Below are 17875 nucleotides of genomic sequence, written 5' to 3'. Positions count from 1 at the left end.
ATTCATAACTGCTTCCCAGACGACATCTCGCATCCATTTTGAGCTGGGTGCTGCGAGACATTGCCTGCAGAGTGGAGCAGGGATCATACAGAACTATGTAGATGAACGAGAGCACATGTAAGTGCACAAATACGCTACCACCACCAAACCAGGAATGATTTTTGAGAACACCCTCCTTCCCTGGCAAAAGTGATGCCACCGCCTGAGCTGGGGCTAGCAGGAACACCACTGCGCATCAGAAATGAACCGCAGAGACAACGCTTGGTTATTTCACTAACCAGGCACATTACGCACAAAGCAAAGATGACAGTCGCATGAGTTAAGCAAGTACTGTTCTTTATTTTCTGGTTTATGTGGAACATGCCCTGCCTGTTCCACAGGGAATCTGAGGGAGGGAGAATTCAAAATAGGAAATCTGTTGTACAACATACAGGTTTGACATGAGCTAGGCAATTTTTACACACAGATAATTTTTTTTTAAGAATTCCAATTCCATGAGGCATGGTTGGACGATCACTATTGAAACACAAATACAAAAACCACCACCATAAACTGTAAAAATTAGGCAGCACTTGTAATACTGAAAATTCTCTCCCATCGGCAGTCATTAGGAAGTAGCAGTAAACGTGTCCAAAGGTTTTTCAGTATGCAGAGCACCTACAACTGATGTTCAACATTTTCAACATGAAAGTCAACAGTAAAACCATAGTTTCATGTAAAGTGTTAAATTAAATCTAATTGAGAAAGGAGTTCTACAACAATCAATGTTACTTTAGCTCCTGGACTGATCTGAATTTCAATCTTTAATTAGAGAGCACATTGGGATGCCCACTATAGAACTAAGATTAATTTTCATCTCCTTAAGTAGGGACATTTGGAAACAACTGGATTAATCTTCAAGTACTTTAGTGATGCATTGGTAAGTATGTCCATCCCTATTTTTTATAGAAATATGAGTGTAAGCCACGTGCAGACCCCAGGCTGCTGAATTGGCAGGACTCCGAATTCTGAACCTCCCTTTGGCTCAGGAGGGGCTCAGGAGCTGGCCTGCCAGAGAGGGACACCTCCATGGTAACAGGGACATTGCTGACACTTCTATCCAGAACAGACATACTTCTGTCCCCCCCCCCCACCACATGTAACGCTGAATGTACTCATGCTAATGAAAGCATTTCATATTCTTCACAAATAATCCTCAAAATTAATTTTAGGAATTTATCTGAAATGAGACTGGCCATACTGGGTCAGGCAAAACGCCCACATCAGTCCACAACCCTGCTCTACTTCTGTCCCAAGAGATGCCCACGGAGCCTCCAAAGAGGCAAGCGGGGCCTGACAGCTGCCCTGCGTCCTCGCAGCCCCTGTGGACTACTGCTGCTGGAGCACTGGCTTCCAGAGCCATACCCAAATGGTACTTTGCGCAGCACGAGAAACACACTAATAAAGTACAGGCCTGTATTCTCTCATGCAAACAACGTGCTTGCGAGCTGCTTGAGGATTTAACGTTTACCCTAGCAGCTCCATCAGAGAGATCCCATTGCACCATCGTGTTTTCCTCCTCATTAGGCGGGTTGCAAGGGTAGGAAATACCAGCACCTTGAGCATGACACAAATGATTTAGGAACTCCACATCAGCAGTCTTCCCATGTTGCAAAGTTAAGACTTCTCCACGTTCAAAAAGACAAATACACGAACAGACAAGGTGGGCACACCAAAAAGGTCTGCCTAGGCGTAGCACTGACCTCCTGCGATGAGCAGTGGTGGGCACTTAGGGAAGATAAGCCTGCAGGGCATGGATCCGGCAGTGCTTTCCCTGACCTGTACCCTCTCGCCCAGGCTGCACGCCCCGTAACAATCACTCAGACTGCTCAGCTAAGGGCACACTCCTGCTCAGCACCATGTAACCAACACTGAAGCAAAAACTGAAGTGAAGGGGAAGGTGAAAGGAGGGACAGTGAGAGGATAGGACAGTTTCACAGTGTCTCAATTTTCACTGTATGGGACACATGAGAGAATTTTAAACAAACATTGCCATGAAAATCACTATATTAAGATACAAGCTGCTTAGAAACATGGGAATAAAACATGAGCATTTCCCACAATACAGAGGCAGGTTTATAGTGCTTTTGTTTTGTGGTACTCATTCCTACAATGCTGTTTACAAAAGACACTCTCCACACCCAGCTTACCACTGTTCATCTGAAATCTGAGCAGCCTTCAAATGGACAAGGAATGGAAATAGGAGAAAGAGAGAAAACAAATCAAAGGCAACCAATTAATTATCATCTCTTACATTGTTGTTCTTGTTCAGTTGGGAAAAGGCAACCTTTCTAAGTGAGTTCAGAAATGCTGTGGGCCCCTTCACCCATTCCTGTCAAATCTTCAGAAAAGAAGGTTGGAAAATGCTAGCTACAGGTAATAAAGCAGAACCACTGAAACTTATAAATCTGGAAGTTTGGGGAAAAAAAAAAATATGTACACAAGAATAAATATATTTAGCAACTGTGAGCAGAGAGTTCCAGATTGGGGGCCTGTTTTGCTCAAAAAAATTCATGCTAGTGCACAACTGTAGTGAAACCTTTACACAGACACAATGAACAATCTGTGGCAGATGGGAGGATAAAAACTCTCCTTACTCTGCTTTTTCATTGTGGAAAACACTCATAACTTTTTCTAAATTTGGAAACAGAAGTTCTTTCTGCCCCTCTCCCTCTCTCCATATTTTATGTATCATAGAAACATAAAAGTAGCAGTATTTCTAACTCTTTCTCAGGTGAAAGATACCACACATTCTGTAAGCCCCTGTGCTGCTACCCTTTCTGCACCACAGCAAAATGTAGCAGTAGAGCTCCAGCAGAGGTGTGAATTGCTTCCATTCATCCTCAAGGAGAATTAACTTCACTGGTATTCATCATTCCAAACTCTACCCCTTAGGATAGTTAGTTTCTAACCAGGCTAGTTAGGATAATACTCAGGGATGAAAAATAGTAATGTAGTGATTTCCGTAGCATTACAGGAATCAACTGTAAAATTAACACTGTATTTCAGGTATTTTCTCAGTCACATTTTTTAAGACAAATGCACACAATCCCAAGTGCCTGTGTACAAAGAGAGCGTTACAGTGCAGGGCAAGACTGCTTTTTCAGGGGGACGAGGAAAGGACAAAAGCTGAGCAAAAAAACTTTGCCATCTTTCTGCACCTTCACAGATAATCTAAGTCTTCAGTGTTAAGTCTTGCTGGTTAGAGTTTAAAATAAAGTGACTGCAGTGAATACAAGTATTACTCTCTTGTAGCATACTACTGAGTATGATAAATGAGAAACAATTTCCATAAAATTTCTAATAAATACTCCTCCTAAATTCTAGTGTCTGAAAAAAAACCTATAGTTCATTCACATGAATGTAAGGTCTCCTGCTTTCATAAAAAGTTTTGGTTCAGTCAGAAAATCACTTCCTGATGTACAGCTCTCATTGCTTTCCCAAGGTATGCTTTTATGAGGTAAATATTCAGCTTTTTACACTACTGCCAGAGATATGCCGAGTGGCTGAATCCCTATAGCATAACGAAGCCTGTGAAACACAACTATTCAAGGGGAGCCACAGGCAGGAAAGCAGCTACATCTGGTTATCAGGAGTTAAACAAGCTGGGAGAACTGCAAGAATAAAGGCAAGATGAGGAGCCTCAACCATTAACACTCACAGGATGCTGGGAAAGCCTGATCCATCCCTTGATCAAAGGATGCCAGAGACCTCTCAAGTGAGAGGCATCCCCTGTGAGCACACACACACACACACACACACTTTAACCTGCTGAGGCAAAACTGCTGGGCAAAGTGTGAGGTTTTATGAGAAAAATGTGCTACCTAATGGCTGCTGCTGCTCAAAAAGGTGGTCCCACTCCTACCACACCCCTCACTTTTCTTGTCCCCTAAGTGAGCTCACTCAGTTCCTTTTTTCGGCAGAAAATGTGTCGCACCTTGCGGTCACGTTGGTTTTCTGCCAGTTAAACACGCCGGCCACGAGCCACTGCCAGTGCCACAGTAGTTATGAACTTCTGGCCAAGAGTGGACATGCTGTTTCTGGTACTGACAAACTATTAGATGGCTCACCTTGTGTCGTAAAACCTCTGCTAGAAACTTTATTTTAAAAATAACTGCAGGGATCCTACCAAAACTTCTGAGTTAGTTCCCAGGCCCCACCGCACATCTCTATTTCTATATTAAACTCAGAAGTACAAGAATATTCCCCAGGCAAAAAGGATTCCTGAAGCAGTAGTACCAGGCTGCACCACCTGGGTGCCTTCAGGCCAGCTATCAAAGATGAAAAGTAACTTATGGATCCCGAGAGAGCTGAGTGATCTGCTGGCATCCTAGTTTGACAGCTCAGGAACAGAAAAGATGATTCCCACTCTGCTACTTGCTGTTTCTCCCTATTAGACAGGTGAGGATCAAGCACATTCAATCAGGGTTATGTTAAAGTTGGCACATCAATCAGCATTTCCCAAATCCCATGTGACAATTAAAAAGGTTAATAGCACAGAACCACTGCTGAGAAGTTAGAAATGCCAGGCTCTGAGGCACCGCCCCTATCTCAATTGATAAAATATAAGTCAACATATTAACAGAACTGTCTCAGCAGGACTTTCTAGCACGTCAACTAATTTGCTAACTGTGCACATTACGGACTGAAACATTTATTTAAATGTCGCTTACGAGCTGCTTTCATATTAGATAAATGTATTACTGCGCTCTGATTCACTTGTGACTGATTCCACTTCTCAGATGTAAAAGTGCTAAGCTAAATTAAAAGAAATATTGCATCTGGAAATAATGAAGAACTCTCCCACTCTCTGAGGCTGAGGTCTAATTTCTTAACTTTACACAAGCCATTTCTGTGGGCTTAGCTTCCTTAGGGCATAAAGTCTCTGAAGAGATTAGGCTATTTTAAAGACAGAAGATCCCATCTGACAGAAACAAATTTTAAAAACCTTACCACGCTATCAGCCACTGTTTTCATTCTACTAATATGAGGAACTTTTGTGGTGGGCACTCAATACCATATTTAACAGAGCCCAGTTGGTGTTCAAAACTGCATTCACATTTCATGAAAAAAAAAAAAAAAAAGGAATTATAAAAGGGTACATGGAGGTTTATAGAGATCTGAAGTAAAATTACAGTTCCATAAATGTAAAGTTTCCTTTGTCTTCAACAGAGGCAGAATTTTACCTTTCAAGCCCAAACCTTCTCTGACACACAACAGTACATAAAATACAAAACCACTCTATTTCAAATATGAAAAACTTGTACAAATGGGAATAAGAGAGAAAAAGAAAGAAGTCTTTCACTGGGAGGAATACTGAGGTACACTGGATAATATTCAAAAGTAGATATTAATAGAAAAAATGTCTATTATTAACTGCAAAATGGAAATACTTCCTAATGCTACTAAAAGCTACTATGCTAGATGGGCAAAGCCTTCTAATTTAAAAATTACTTCAGTATGATTCAAGTACACTGAGGTATAAAAACTGTATTTAAAAAAAACAACAAATATTATCATGATGTGCCCATTAAACTGGGCTAAGGTGGCTGGTTTCTGGATCCATGTTAGGATAAGTTAGGGTAAACATTTGGAATCAGAAGTTCTTATTATGAACTGGCTGAAATTTTGGAAATTATTCAAGCAATAGAAGTCTTTCACGGTTTACATGCACACATCATAATATGCACACATCATAATATGCACATTGTGACTGATGTATATCTACCCATCTCATTTGTCTTTAGAAGAGAAGTTATTTCAAGGTTCTGCTTTTGTTCACCATGTGCACTAAACCATTTTTGCATTGCAGAAATTCTCAAGAGACCTTTTTACCTGTCATGATTACATCATTAAAAACTAATATTTTAGAATGGCAAAGACTAATTGTCCAATAACTGAAGAGAATAATTTAAGATTAAAGAAGGAACATCACTAACGCAGTGAAAGAGAGTTATTTCTTCTGTAGGCAGCTTTGGTCAGCGTTTTCTTTAGGATGTCCAGCATGCATTTCAGCAGTTTTGACATGTCTCTGGTTCTTGCTGTCCTTCTGAAGCTCAGTTCAGACAGTGACAATAGGCTGTTATTGATCAATCCAATTGAAAATTATTAGAACTAAACTGAGAAGGCCAACACAAATGCCAAAAATAACCAATGCACATGCCTGTGAAGAAAGAAAAGCAAAAATTAATGTTTTACTGAAGGAAATATTTTACATTTCTAAGGCCTATTACTAATGATGAAAAACCCTGTATGAATAGGCTTAAATAGTGTCTTTAAAAATAATCTTTAATGTTTCAAATTACTCAGTCATCAAACACAAGGTATCTGCTTAGGGGGAAACTAAATGAAGCCTGCTCTGGGATAGTTTCATTGGGAACTCTCAGAGCAGTCTAGTTTGCTTTGCTCACACTATCTGTCAGAAAAAACCCAAACCAAACCAAAAAATCATTTGCCCTTTACAACGCTGAATGAATTAAGAAACTGAATTTGTATTTTACTCAAAATAAAATTAAAGTTACAATGGATTCTTTACATTTTTGAACAGCCAGATGATTAGATGATAATAAAACTGCAGTTCAAGAGACAGTAGCTTGCTGATTTATAACAAGGCCCCAGATCTGTTGGAAGTAGTCAAGACTTTAACTGGTCAGAGAGCACCATTATTAGATTTTTCTTTCAGATTCCTTATTTTGTCAATACAAGAGCAGCCCTATGAATCATAAGAATGCCAGAAGGACTATGTATAAACAGTTTGTCAGCATTTTAGCCACTGTCATGAAGTTGCTGTGCTGAGCAGTGGTTAAAATGAAGACAAACAGTTACAGTGCAAAAAGCAGGCTGCTGCATAAATTCCAGTTAGGACTAAAAAGGAGGGGAAAAAAAAGAAAAAGGAAGAGGAAAAAAAAAAAAAAAAGAGATGTTTTTGAGAAAGCTTACATAGAAAACAAGCATAAACACTGTTTCACTTAAATGCAGTTTGGCTTTGTCCCAGCCGTCCAGACAACATCAGAGTAACGCGTAAAAACTGAGGAGAAATTGGATTAAAAGTCAACATCTGAAAACTATAGGGAAAAGCATGTATTCAGATAAACGGTCCAGCATATGGACATACTGCTAGTCAAAAATCTCTTGTGAAGGAGTTTCAGAAAGACTAGATCTATCATGAAGGATAAAAGAAAATGCTCACAGATTTTGTGAACTGCAATGAAAACAAGAACTTTGCCCCTTGGATTATGTGCTCTACAGTGTATTAAGATGCATCTAAAATGAGACTGTTTAAATACAATTAGCACACGTGAAAAAAAGCATACCCCAAGCTTCTGTGGTGATAAAAAGTCCTCTCTGCTAAGTTTAAGATAAAATAGTCCAGGATATACAAAAAGCAAACATGTTGATGTAGTTGAACCTTTAAAAAACAGAAAGTAAGACTTTACTTAGAGCAAGATTAAAGTATATTAGTTTATCATAATATTGAATTTTTTGAAGAAAATTTAAGAAAAAACGAAACAAACCACCACAACAACTTACCAACTACTCCAAATACATTCTTAATGTCTGGCACGTACATTGCAAACAAAACAACAATTGTATTCAGTGTTAAAGTGACAAGTATATGGCAAATCCATGACACAGGAAGATGGGAGAAAAATACCATCAATACAGCTTTCCTTGCCTGCATAATATGAAGAGAAATATTGCACGGGTAAATACATACATATACATGTATTTTAATCTTATCTCAACTTCATAACCTTAAGAATTACATCATTCCAGATGTGAAAGAACATTTTAAAAATGAAAAGAAATAGTAATAGTTAAATGTTTTGCCTTTCTGTAGCACAGAGTTTACTTTAGTATTAAAGCAGTATTTATCACTCGGCCATTAGTCTTAAGGAGTTATTCCTTTCTTGCAGGGATAAAAGAAGGTCTGGGGGATAATGCTTTGTCTCTTTGAACATGCTTGGTAGCAAATGTCAGCATGTTACCTAACTGATACGTAATCTATATACTAGTTCTATACACGTAGTTTTTCATGCACAAATTTTTTTTGGTCCTAACTGAATTAATTTTCAGTTCTACCACAGTACTGATAAACTAAAGTACGGTTTTTTTTGGTGAAATAGGTCAATATGTGTTTTTAATTTACAATTAAATTGAGTTTTCGAGTGTAAGTGTATTTGTGTGTGGGTGTGTGCATGTAGAAAGGAAAAACCAAGTCAGCAAAACTCAATTTAAGAGGGGAAAAAAACCCCCAAACTAAGAAAACTTTAGAAGTTCTGAATTCTCTAAATTAAAAACAATGCTGTGGGCTAGTTTAATCTGAAATCTGTCTCAAGAGCACAAATTAGCTTAGTGGTTAGTTGTTATTTTGGAGCTCTCATGGAACATATGCAAATATGTGGTCTTTGATCAATCGCTTGACAAGTGAATAAGATACACAAGACTAGATGTGACTCAAATCCTACAGTCTGCAAAGCATTAGCATTACCACTGCTTACTGCCAGCTTCAAAGCGTTTAGGAGTACTCACTGGGAAATGGATGAGAGGGACTGTCAAAAGCACAGCAAACAGGATGGCTACTTTAACAGTCATGATGACAGTATCATGTGGCAGGTACCTGCTGTAACCTTGTAGCAACTCAGAGTCCACTTTTTCTGAAAACAAGAAAAATTAATTGCTTTGTTAATCATTTGAGAAGGAAGATAATTAGCAACGCACATTAAGCTTACATTCAGATTGATCAATTTGCTTGTGACTAATGAGTGGAGGGGAGTTGCAGATACGCATCACTTCGGCATTACTGATACACTAGGATACATAACCTCGAGAAAACTGAAAAAACTTCAGGAGGCAAGTCTCTGTAGAGCTTCTGCTGAAGCCAAAGCTACCTAAAGAGAAGATACAAATACAAAGGAGAAAGCATTAAAAAGAAAGATGATGTGACATGAAGCCAAGTTTGCAGTAAAACTCGTTCTATGTGGTTGAAACAGTCAACACTAGATTCTTTTGGTCAAACTAGAATCCAGAAACAAATTCGTTTTGCTAAATTGGCTGAATTGCATTTCCCTTTTTTGCCCAGCAATGTTAAATGACATGCAAGGTAAGATTTCATGATTTGAAAGAAAAGCTGCAATTCTGATTTCAAGGAAGAAAGAAGTGTGCAAAACTACACTACTATATATGTTTTTACTGGGTATAGTTAGCAATATATTACTGGATGAGGTGGAGAATAACTAGCATTCGTTACACTTCTGAAAGAGATTTCTTATTTAAGAAAAATAAAAATGAACAAAACTATTGACAATTGAAGACTTATTTTTCCCTATGCCAAATGAGCAGACAAGTGCAACACAAGGACACCTAAAGGCTGTCAGTCTGGATTCTTACAGCACCCAGAGAACAACAGAGGACTGCACTGGCAACACATCCAACCAGGCCCAACACTCTCAGATGACAGCTCTGTGTTCTTCAGCACTACGAATCTCATGTGCTCTCCACCACATGCATATTTAGCTTTGCAAAACTGACTCTACTACAGAATTACCACAGTACTGTACACCATGGATATGCCATCATAAGTGTTATTTTTGTACTATCCAAGGTAGAAGTGGGGCAAAAAAAGTGATGAATCAGTGATGAACCCTTCACCTTTGATTTTTGCCCTTTTAATGTGAAATTTTTCACTGTTAACAACAAAAGTCAGAGCCCTGAAAGTGGTCTGCTACCCTGACTACTATTTTTCAGCATACCTTGACACTATGCTTTTCTGGACTTCAGAACAGAGAAAAATTTCCACCAAAGTCCAGTTGCCACATGAAGTTTCAAATTCACAGAAAACAGAACAAGCCATCTGAATCACAGAAAGATGAAGTATGTCTCATTTCAAAGAAGGAACTCTTTTTTTTGTTTTCAATTTAAAATAAAATGGTTTACATTTTCTCAGACTGCTGTTTTAGGAACAGGGAACAGATTCTCTCTATTTAAAGAAGTTAATTAAACAAGACAACCAAAAAGTGAAAAAAGGAGAAGCAGCTTGCAAAGGAAAGGGGGGAATCTCTTACAGACATCCAGTGTTGGTTCCAGCATTTTAGGCTCTCAAGTCTAAGTTACTAAAAGAAATCAGGCTTGCAGAAAACCAGAAACATCCCCAGTGAAACAGACTAAAAGACTAAGGTCAAGACAGGGTCTACTCCCAAAGAAGTTATGACAGTGAATGTAACAGGAACTGGGACGGTTTCTAGGACTGCTACTGGGTTTTTGGGGGATTTTTTTTAACTTCTTGTTGAGATCTCATCTGGAGACAGATGGCTATCCCACACAGCCTGCTGAATCTCTCAGACTCTCACAGTGGTACTCAAAATTGTATTTTCCTACAAACCACACAGAGACAGTAAGTGGCCTATATGCTACTAGGGGTTTCAAGATTCCCCATACAATTTTTCAAAGGATTCTGAGTGTCAAGGGAACATTTGCAGACAGTTATGGGGGGGGAAAGGTGCAAAGCTCCCTAGAAATCTGGAATTATTAGCTGCTGAAAGTCAATATTCTTGATGCCTTGTCAGACGCTATCTCAGCTCTACAAGCAAGAAATATAAAACACTCTGAAACGAGAGGAAATCCTAATTGGAACACTTTTGTCTTACTGCCTCTTACAAGAATTTTTATTTATTCCAATCCACACAGGTTAGCATGTGATCATCTTATAAAAAGGGTGAGTTTTCAGAAGATTAGAAGAATTCTCATAAATGACTGTGATGCATTTATGTGACAGCATTTGTATGAAACTACTCCAGAAGACAGATCACCAAGTAGAGGTGACTCAATTTGACAATGTGCGCTAAGTGAGCAAAACACACCATAACACAAATTTACAGCAGGATACACAGAGCCAAATGACATTTCTTAGAAAAGGCATCAAACTGTGATGTTATATGACAGGACACTAAAATTGCTGTATGAAACAGACACCTACTTTTGCCAAGGTTATGATGGACCTTTAAAAAAAGGCCACTATGTAGATAAGGGTTCTGAACTCTTTCTGTGTACTTGGGAAATGCAAGAATGCCAGACAGACGAAGTCATCTTTCTTTAAACTAAAAAACTGTACCCAGAAGTATTCAAAGTCCAAATGCAGAGTTATTAAACTGGTACTGCAGCACATTACCACATAAACTCTACAGCAAATGAAAATGTAAGATGTCTGTAGAATTTGGTAGGGCAAGTGTCATACCCCACCCACTTTTCTGTTTGGTAAATAAAAAGGTATATTTACTTCATTAAGCACTATGTCAACATCTCTAAGAAATGCGCATTTCTTGGTTCAGTTCATGTATCAAACAGATACCATCTCTGGCTCAGGAATGGCATGCAACACAAATTACTAAAGACCAGAAGCATGTACTATGAAGCCCAACTCAAAGCTTTTCCTTTTAAATTTTTAAATCCTTTCCTAGTCTTTTGTCATTGCCCTCTGCTGAAGTCAAGAAACAAAACTAGATGGGCGCTTTCTCTGATTCAGACCATCTAACTGTCTTAAGTTCCTTGTCAATTTTCTTCAGTAGTCCTCTAGTTTGTCTTTACATTACACATAAACAAAGATATGATGAAGAAGTCACTTTGTGCAATCCTTTAAAATAAAAAAACTTTCATAAATTGGATGATTCCTGGAAAAAGTTTTTTTCCACTTCCAGCAGATTTCTAGTGGAATAGCTAGTGTTAGTTCCAATTAATTTGTAAAAATACAAAACCAAATCAAAGAAGCCATACATGCTTTGTACCCAAGCTGTATTGGACAGGGAAAAACATGCTGCAAACCTTCATGCCCACCTAACATTAGGGCTAGCTTGCTGTGGGTCAAATTCCCCTCAGAAAAGGCAACAGCCTCAGTGTTCTCAGTGCTTAGAGACTACAAATGTGCTGGGATATTACAGGGTTCATAAGTGATAAATGTTGCTAGAAGACATAGCCTCAGAACAGACCTTTCAAATGTATTGGACAAGCAGACTATTATCAGATCTCAAAATTTCTCAGAGACCATGATAGATCTGTGCCCAGCTTTTAAGTGAAGATATTATACAGTCCAACACATAGTGGCAGTGAGTAGTCTAATTACATAGCGTTAGAGAACATCACCAGACCATCAGCTAGTTTAGGGACTAGTATCTTGTCTATATAGCATTTTAGGGCATAAACCCTGCAAAGTTTAGCGACATTACACGTTGATAAATCAATGAGACTGTAATACTTTGCAGTGTTAGGCACATTCTTAAGTCTTCACAGGCACAAGATATCTGAGGATTCAAGTGTATCAAAGCACAAACAAGCCTCAGGTACTCCAGACAGAATACATTTATCATTTATTATTAGCCTTCATTCTAAAGAATACTTGAAGAATATACTTACCATAGAATGTCAGGTACCCAAACAGAGCAGACATAAAGTAAATTAGGAAACTCAGACCAATTCCTGTGACAGTTACGTTCTGCATTCTACTTTTGGATGGACTAAAAGGCAAAAAAACCCAGAAAATTAGTGTTGCTTAATCTGTATTATGGACTATTAAACACGATGCAATCTATATAGCAGCTTGCCTTTCATAAGAAAGCATTGTCTTAATTTATGGCCACAGAGTATTTCCTGAGGTCTGTGCTGTTAGTAATATTTAGGCTTTCTAAAAGTATTTTTAATCTGGTAATTAAAAGGCACTTTTCATGCAGACAACGTTGTTCCCATCTTGTAGGGAATTCAGACATACCAGAGTATCTTTTAAATCAAAACTTTGATTTATACACGATATATTCAGAGCCAGGAACAGAATCTGGGTCAAAAATACCCCACTGAATCAGATGCGGTCAAATGCAGATTCAGTTACAGCAATAAAAATTAACTAGTAAGTACCTTAGCAAATGACTTTTTTTCTCCAGATTGTCCAGGCCAGGACAATGAACTGACATTGATGATGGAACCATATTTGCTACTTTTCTCTCCTGTAAGAGAGGAAAAGCCAGTACAGACTAAAACTGTACATTTCCCAAAAACATACAAGCTACTTAGTTTGCATTGTTCGATGGCACTGACTTGAAAATAAAAATTATTCAAGATTAATTTAGAGAAAATATCACAGAAACACCATATTTTAATATTGCATATGTTTTCATACATTACCTTCGGAGCTCACAATAGATGGGTAAGACCGAGGTATGGCAGAGAAAAGAGAAGGCCATAGTTGGTATCGCATAAGCACTCTAAAATAAAAGAAAAACACCTTGTAGGTTGTTTGTTATTACAGATGGTTGGAAAAATATCTGGATGAATTCAAAATTCAGTTCAAGCATTGGAAGTCAGTGGAAATCTTTCCACATTAATGCTTTGACATAAATCTCCACAACACAGAATGGCATCTCTGAATCATTTCACAAAAAATAGACCTTTTCAACTAGTATCTCTTCAAGTGGTGGTCATAACTTACTGTTTCATGATCAGGAGAGGTCACACTGTCTATAAGCCAGCTACTGAAAGGTTCTTTTTTAGCTATATAGAGGCCAAGTACTTGGGTAAAAAAAGTAGGATTTGCCCCAAAGTCAGTGTATGATTCATGAAATTTTTCTATGAAGTATTCTACATTCTAATACCCCTAGCTACCTGTCAAATTACCAATTCCTTCATCCCGACTTCACGATTTTCTTATTACTCCTTCACAAAAATTTGGATACAGCATCCAGAAAATATACCATGCTTTGGCATCTAAAGTTTTAAGATAGTTATATAATTAAAGTTGCAACCACGCAACTAGTGGTATATTATTCCAAAAACTTGTAATAGAAGAGATGAATCACCTATTATAGCTTACTTCAATTGCCAAGTGGAATAAGCTGAACTATAACAAACACTTTTGTGCTGACATAATCAGGCCCATACTGGTAAAAATATGCCACTTTCTACTGATAAAGTTAAAATTAAAAAAGAAGTAGAGATAAGTCCCAAGATTCTTCAAAGCACAAAAGGCCAGAACCTCACAGTAGATGTTTCTGGTCAAAGCAAAATTTCTTCTTTGATCTACAGATAACATTTGTCTCATGTTTGCATTGCCCAAGCTTCCCCCCCCACCCCCCTTTTTCTTGGGAAGGTGGGGGTGTTTTTTTGTTTTTCAGACAAATGCAACCAACTGTGTCCCTCCTAAATTCCACCATGCTACAGGCCTATCCCAAATTCATTCTTTCCTTCTTCTCCTTCTTCACCCCACAGAGACTAGAGTTCTACCACAACTAGAGTTCTCTCCTGCAAGCCTTGATGGGTAGTGACATGATTTAAATGCCACATTAATTAACAAATACCAAGCTGGAATCCAATGAAATGCACAAGATTGCATTAGGCCTGAAGAATTAGCTTCAGGTAAGAAAAAACTAAGTTTAGGTCCAGGCAGTTTCAGGAAACCTGTTCTACCTCGCCAGGAACTAGAAGTGTCCATATAGCCAAGTAGAGTTGACTTCCAGCTGAGGGCATATTAAGTTGGCTTGATCCGACTGCATCATGAGGCTGACCACTGCTGCATCTGTTATACTTTATACTTCGGTCATATTTGCAAAATGTTTTCATAAATGCTAACTTGGACAGCCAGCCTTCACATAAAAAAGAAAGAGTGAGACTGGATAACACTTGGCAGCAGGTATAGGAAATATTTCAGCAGCCTATAACTAGTTTTACAGAAGAATAGCTTACCCTGCATAGAGTTTAAACCCCAGTTCTTTAAAAACCACCACCCCCCTTTAAGTTTGCATATTGTTAATAGAGATTACCTCTTTTGAAAGATGAAAGAGCTTTGCTTTACAATCCCCAGTAGAATTTGAAACCTGTAAGACATGCATGTAAGAAAATGGCATAATGAAAGAATAAGCCCAAACCACAGACATGAAACTTTTTAGATTCTGTGATGATTACGAAAAGAAGGAATTTAAATTACAAGTAATTCTGAAAGTGCTAATGTAAAAAAAGCATTACAGTTACTAATAAAATTAGAAGAACTTCAAAACAGCATGCACTTTACCTGTAAAGTCTCTATGGCACTACTTAGAGGTAGAGGACAAGGGATCGACCATTTTTTTATCATGATCTGCAAAGACAGCATATTTAATGTATGAATGATACCCTAAAGATCAGTTTAAATTTAGGTATACGTAGCTAAAATATCAGACTGTTGGTATACAAAGCAACACCCATATGGGAGCTACACCCATAGTAAATTAACAGGCTTGACCAATAGTTAGGCCACAAGAAGGAAACTTGACAGAAAAACTTGTCAGTGCCATTCCATCCAGCTGCTCGCTACGCACAGCTGGCAGCCTTATGGTGTGCTTATCTGGAGGTGGTGCACTGAAATGAGCCCTGACATTAACTGAAATACAACCAGTGCTCCGCATTCACTCTCTCTGTGCTCCACACTAACTGCCTCCCGTACAGAATAGCTGCTGTGTTAGCTATCCCAGGCTCTTTTCCCAAGTAGACAAGCTCTTAACAGAGATAGAGCAGAGCCTAGGGCTAATCTTAAAAGGCAGAAACATATGGTTTGGACTAGAAAGCAAAGGAAAAACAATAAATGCAATTATTGTCCCAGAATGTCATTGGGGCTTTAGCTACACCCTGCTGGTTTAGGGACTGCCAAGTAACAGGGCTGAAAATCAAAGGGAAATTAAAATAAGAAATGTTACCTCCTTTTTCAGGAGCCTAGTTTAAAGTGATAGTTGCATTGCTCTCCTCACCCTAATTAATTTCCTATTGTAGTTGCCTGGCTTTAGAGTTTATAATTCTTTTGAAGCCTAGAGCAAATAATTAAAAACTTAATTAAAGACTCAGATTCATGAGAAGAATAACATGGAAGATAGTGCTTCTCCTGGCTCAGAGAACTACTTTTTGCTTGCAGCCAAGTGGTGTTTCCCAGAGGATAAGGATTAGATGCTCCCTCCTGTCACCAGTGCCAGGAGAAGCAAACAAATGCTACCTCCGGACAAAGCGTGGGGAAAGGAAACTGCGGGTACGTGGCATGCCGAGTCCGTTGTGGCAATAACACACGTCTTAAATGGCGTGACTAAAGAACTCACAACTGAAGGTATAGGACTAGGTAGTAGCTTGCTCAACAGCAGTCTGCACACTTTGTGAAAAAGGATTATCAATGGAAATCCTCCAACCACGTTTCTGACACTAAACTGGCACCGCTTTATACCAGGAGATCTGTTCTTACCTGCTTATTTCATTGGCTAAACTGCCTGCCTCCTGCAATGCGAGCTGCAACCTCATCTGAGGAAGGGTGTGAGAAGGGACAAGAACATGCTGGTAGTACATCAAGAAGCTCAACTGAAGAGCGAGAAAAGGAGAAGCAGGAAGGGACCGAACACTAAATATATAACTTGGGCCTCTATCGTACGTAGGCATGACTGTCATGTGGGTCACCCCTGCTCCATCCCTTCCTTGCGTGCACTGAGCAGCAAGAAGCTACGAGCTGAGACACTGATGCAGACCGCTGCTGCTGGAGTGCCACAGCCACACACCCACGGCTGTGCTACCTCCCCAGGAAGCCCAAGCTTGTTGCCTAGCTGAAGACATTCATGAGGCTGAGAAAAAGGCTAAGAGTTTTTTTTTAAGGAGATCTCTGTGTATTTAAAGGCACCCAGATAGCAGAAATAAAGAAGATGCTTTGAAGGCTCCAAAGTAGGCGGCTTTGTGGGAAGTCTGGCTAAGGTTGGAACAGGCTTTCTGAGCGATGAAAAGGGGCATGAAGCTAAAGGGCAAGCTTTGGGGAAAAGAAAGTGTGCCTGGCAGTGGTGGGGGCAGGGTCTCCTGCAAGCTAAAGAGCAAAGACATACATAAACACTGCAGAGGGAGGTCAAGACAAGCCAAACCTAAAACGCTGAAGAACATTTTTCTAAAATTAAATTAATACAGATTAAGAACAGATTGAAATGGAAAGAGAAGGAGGGAAAATAAAATGCACTAGGTGCATTTAAAAATCTGTAATTATATTTGCCCACCTGCTTAATTACTCAAAATCTGTTTGGGTTTCCAATTGTAGTCTAATGAGGTCCTCCCCAACAGGACGAGATTTTTAAGCTGGCAGCACAGCCCAGTTAGCTGAGCAGTCATGCCTGCAGCACAAGCTTCCTCTGGAACTTTAAGCCTATTTCATAGAAACATTTTGAGTATAACAAACATTTGGTTTTAAGTGAAAATAACCTGAAGAGAGATTCTAGTTGAAATAAGGTATTTTAAACCCACACCAAAACCATTGCTAAAAAATAAAGTTAGAGGCTCAAAATGTTCTAATATTCTCAGTCGCGTTGCTTTTTCGGATCCTGCGGAGTGAAAACAGGAATCCCCTTATTCCAGCTGTACTGACAGCACTCAGCAAAGAGGGTCTCTCTCTGTGCATAACATCATTCATTACACGTGGCAGGTTCCCAATCTGCCTTACATTTTGTTCTGGGAACATAAACAAGAGATTTAGAAAAATACCATCAGGAATCATTAACACCTTTGTTGAACAAGCTACCAACAGGGCTGCCTCCATGAAAAAGGAAAAATCTGTCTTTACTCTTCACCAATATTCAATATAGCAAGAGGGGAGGCAATAAAAAAAAAGTTTAACGACTGCATTTAATATCTTTTTGCTTAGGATTCAAGTCAGGGAAGTATTCAACAATCAGAAACAAAAATTGCTCAGGACCTCACAGAATCTGGCTTTGAATTAATAGTTACATATATTTGTTTTCCTCCCAGATCAGTTCATCTCAGTGTTTTCACTTTTTTCCAAGTGAGCACTACAACAAGTATATTAACTTTAAAG

General features: G+C 38.9%; 1 protein-coding gene across 6 annotated transcripts in view; it reads right to left on the bottom strand.

Annotated features, from left to right (window-relative positions):
- Nucleotides 1-319: 319 nt before the first annotated feature.
- The window catches only part of SLC38A6 (solute carrier family 38 member 6), a 45014-nt gene continuing 27458 nt past the window's right edge, over nucleotides 320-17875 (bottom strand). For 2 of the 6 annotated variants that reach the window (XM_074868996.1, XM_074869001.1), the window contains 8 exons: nucleotides 15086-15151; nucleotides 14838-14891; nucleotides 13207-13286; nucleotides 12445-12545; nucleotides 8572-8696; nucleotides 7570-7714; nucleotides 7353-7447; nucleotides 320-6202 (listed from right to left, as the gene is read on the bottom strand). In XM_074868996.1, coding sequence (XP_074725097.1) covers nucleotides 6122-6202; nucleotides 7353-7447; nucleotides 7570-7714; nucleotides 8572-8696; nucleotides 12445-12545; nucleotides 13207-13286; nucleotides 14838-14891; nucleotides 15086-15151 — 747 coding nt within the window. In that variant the 3' untranslated portion in view covers nucleotides 320-6121. The remainder of the gene's footprint in view (nucleotides 6203-7352; nucleotides 7448-7569; nucleotides 7715-8571; nucleotides 8697-12444; nucleotides 12546-13206; nucleotides 13287-14837; nucleotides 14892-15085; nucleotides 15152-17875) is intronic. The other 4 variants (XM_074869000.1, XM_074868997.1, XM_074868998.1 and 1 more) reach the window with 4 other exon arrangements.

This window comes from Strix uralensis, chromosome 4 (genome assembly GCF_047716275.1).
Source record: "Strix uralensis isolate ZFMK-TIS-50842 chromosome 4, bStrUra1, whole genome shotgun sequence".
In the NCBI taxonomy this organism is placed as follows: domain Eukaryota; kingdom Metazoa; phylum Chordata; class Aves; order Strigiformes; family Strigidae; genus Strix; species Strix uralensis.
The sequence above is the reverse complement of the archived record's forward strand: the minus strand, read 5'-3'. Positions and strand labels throughout refer to the sequence as shown.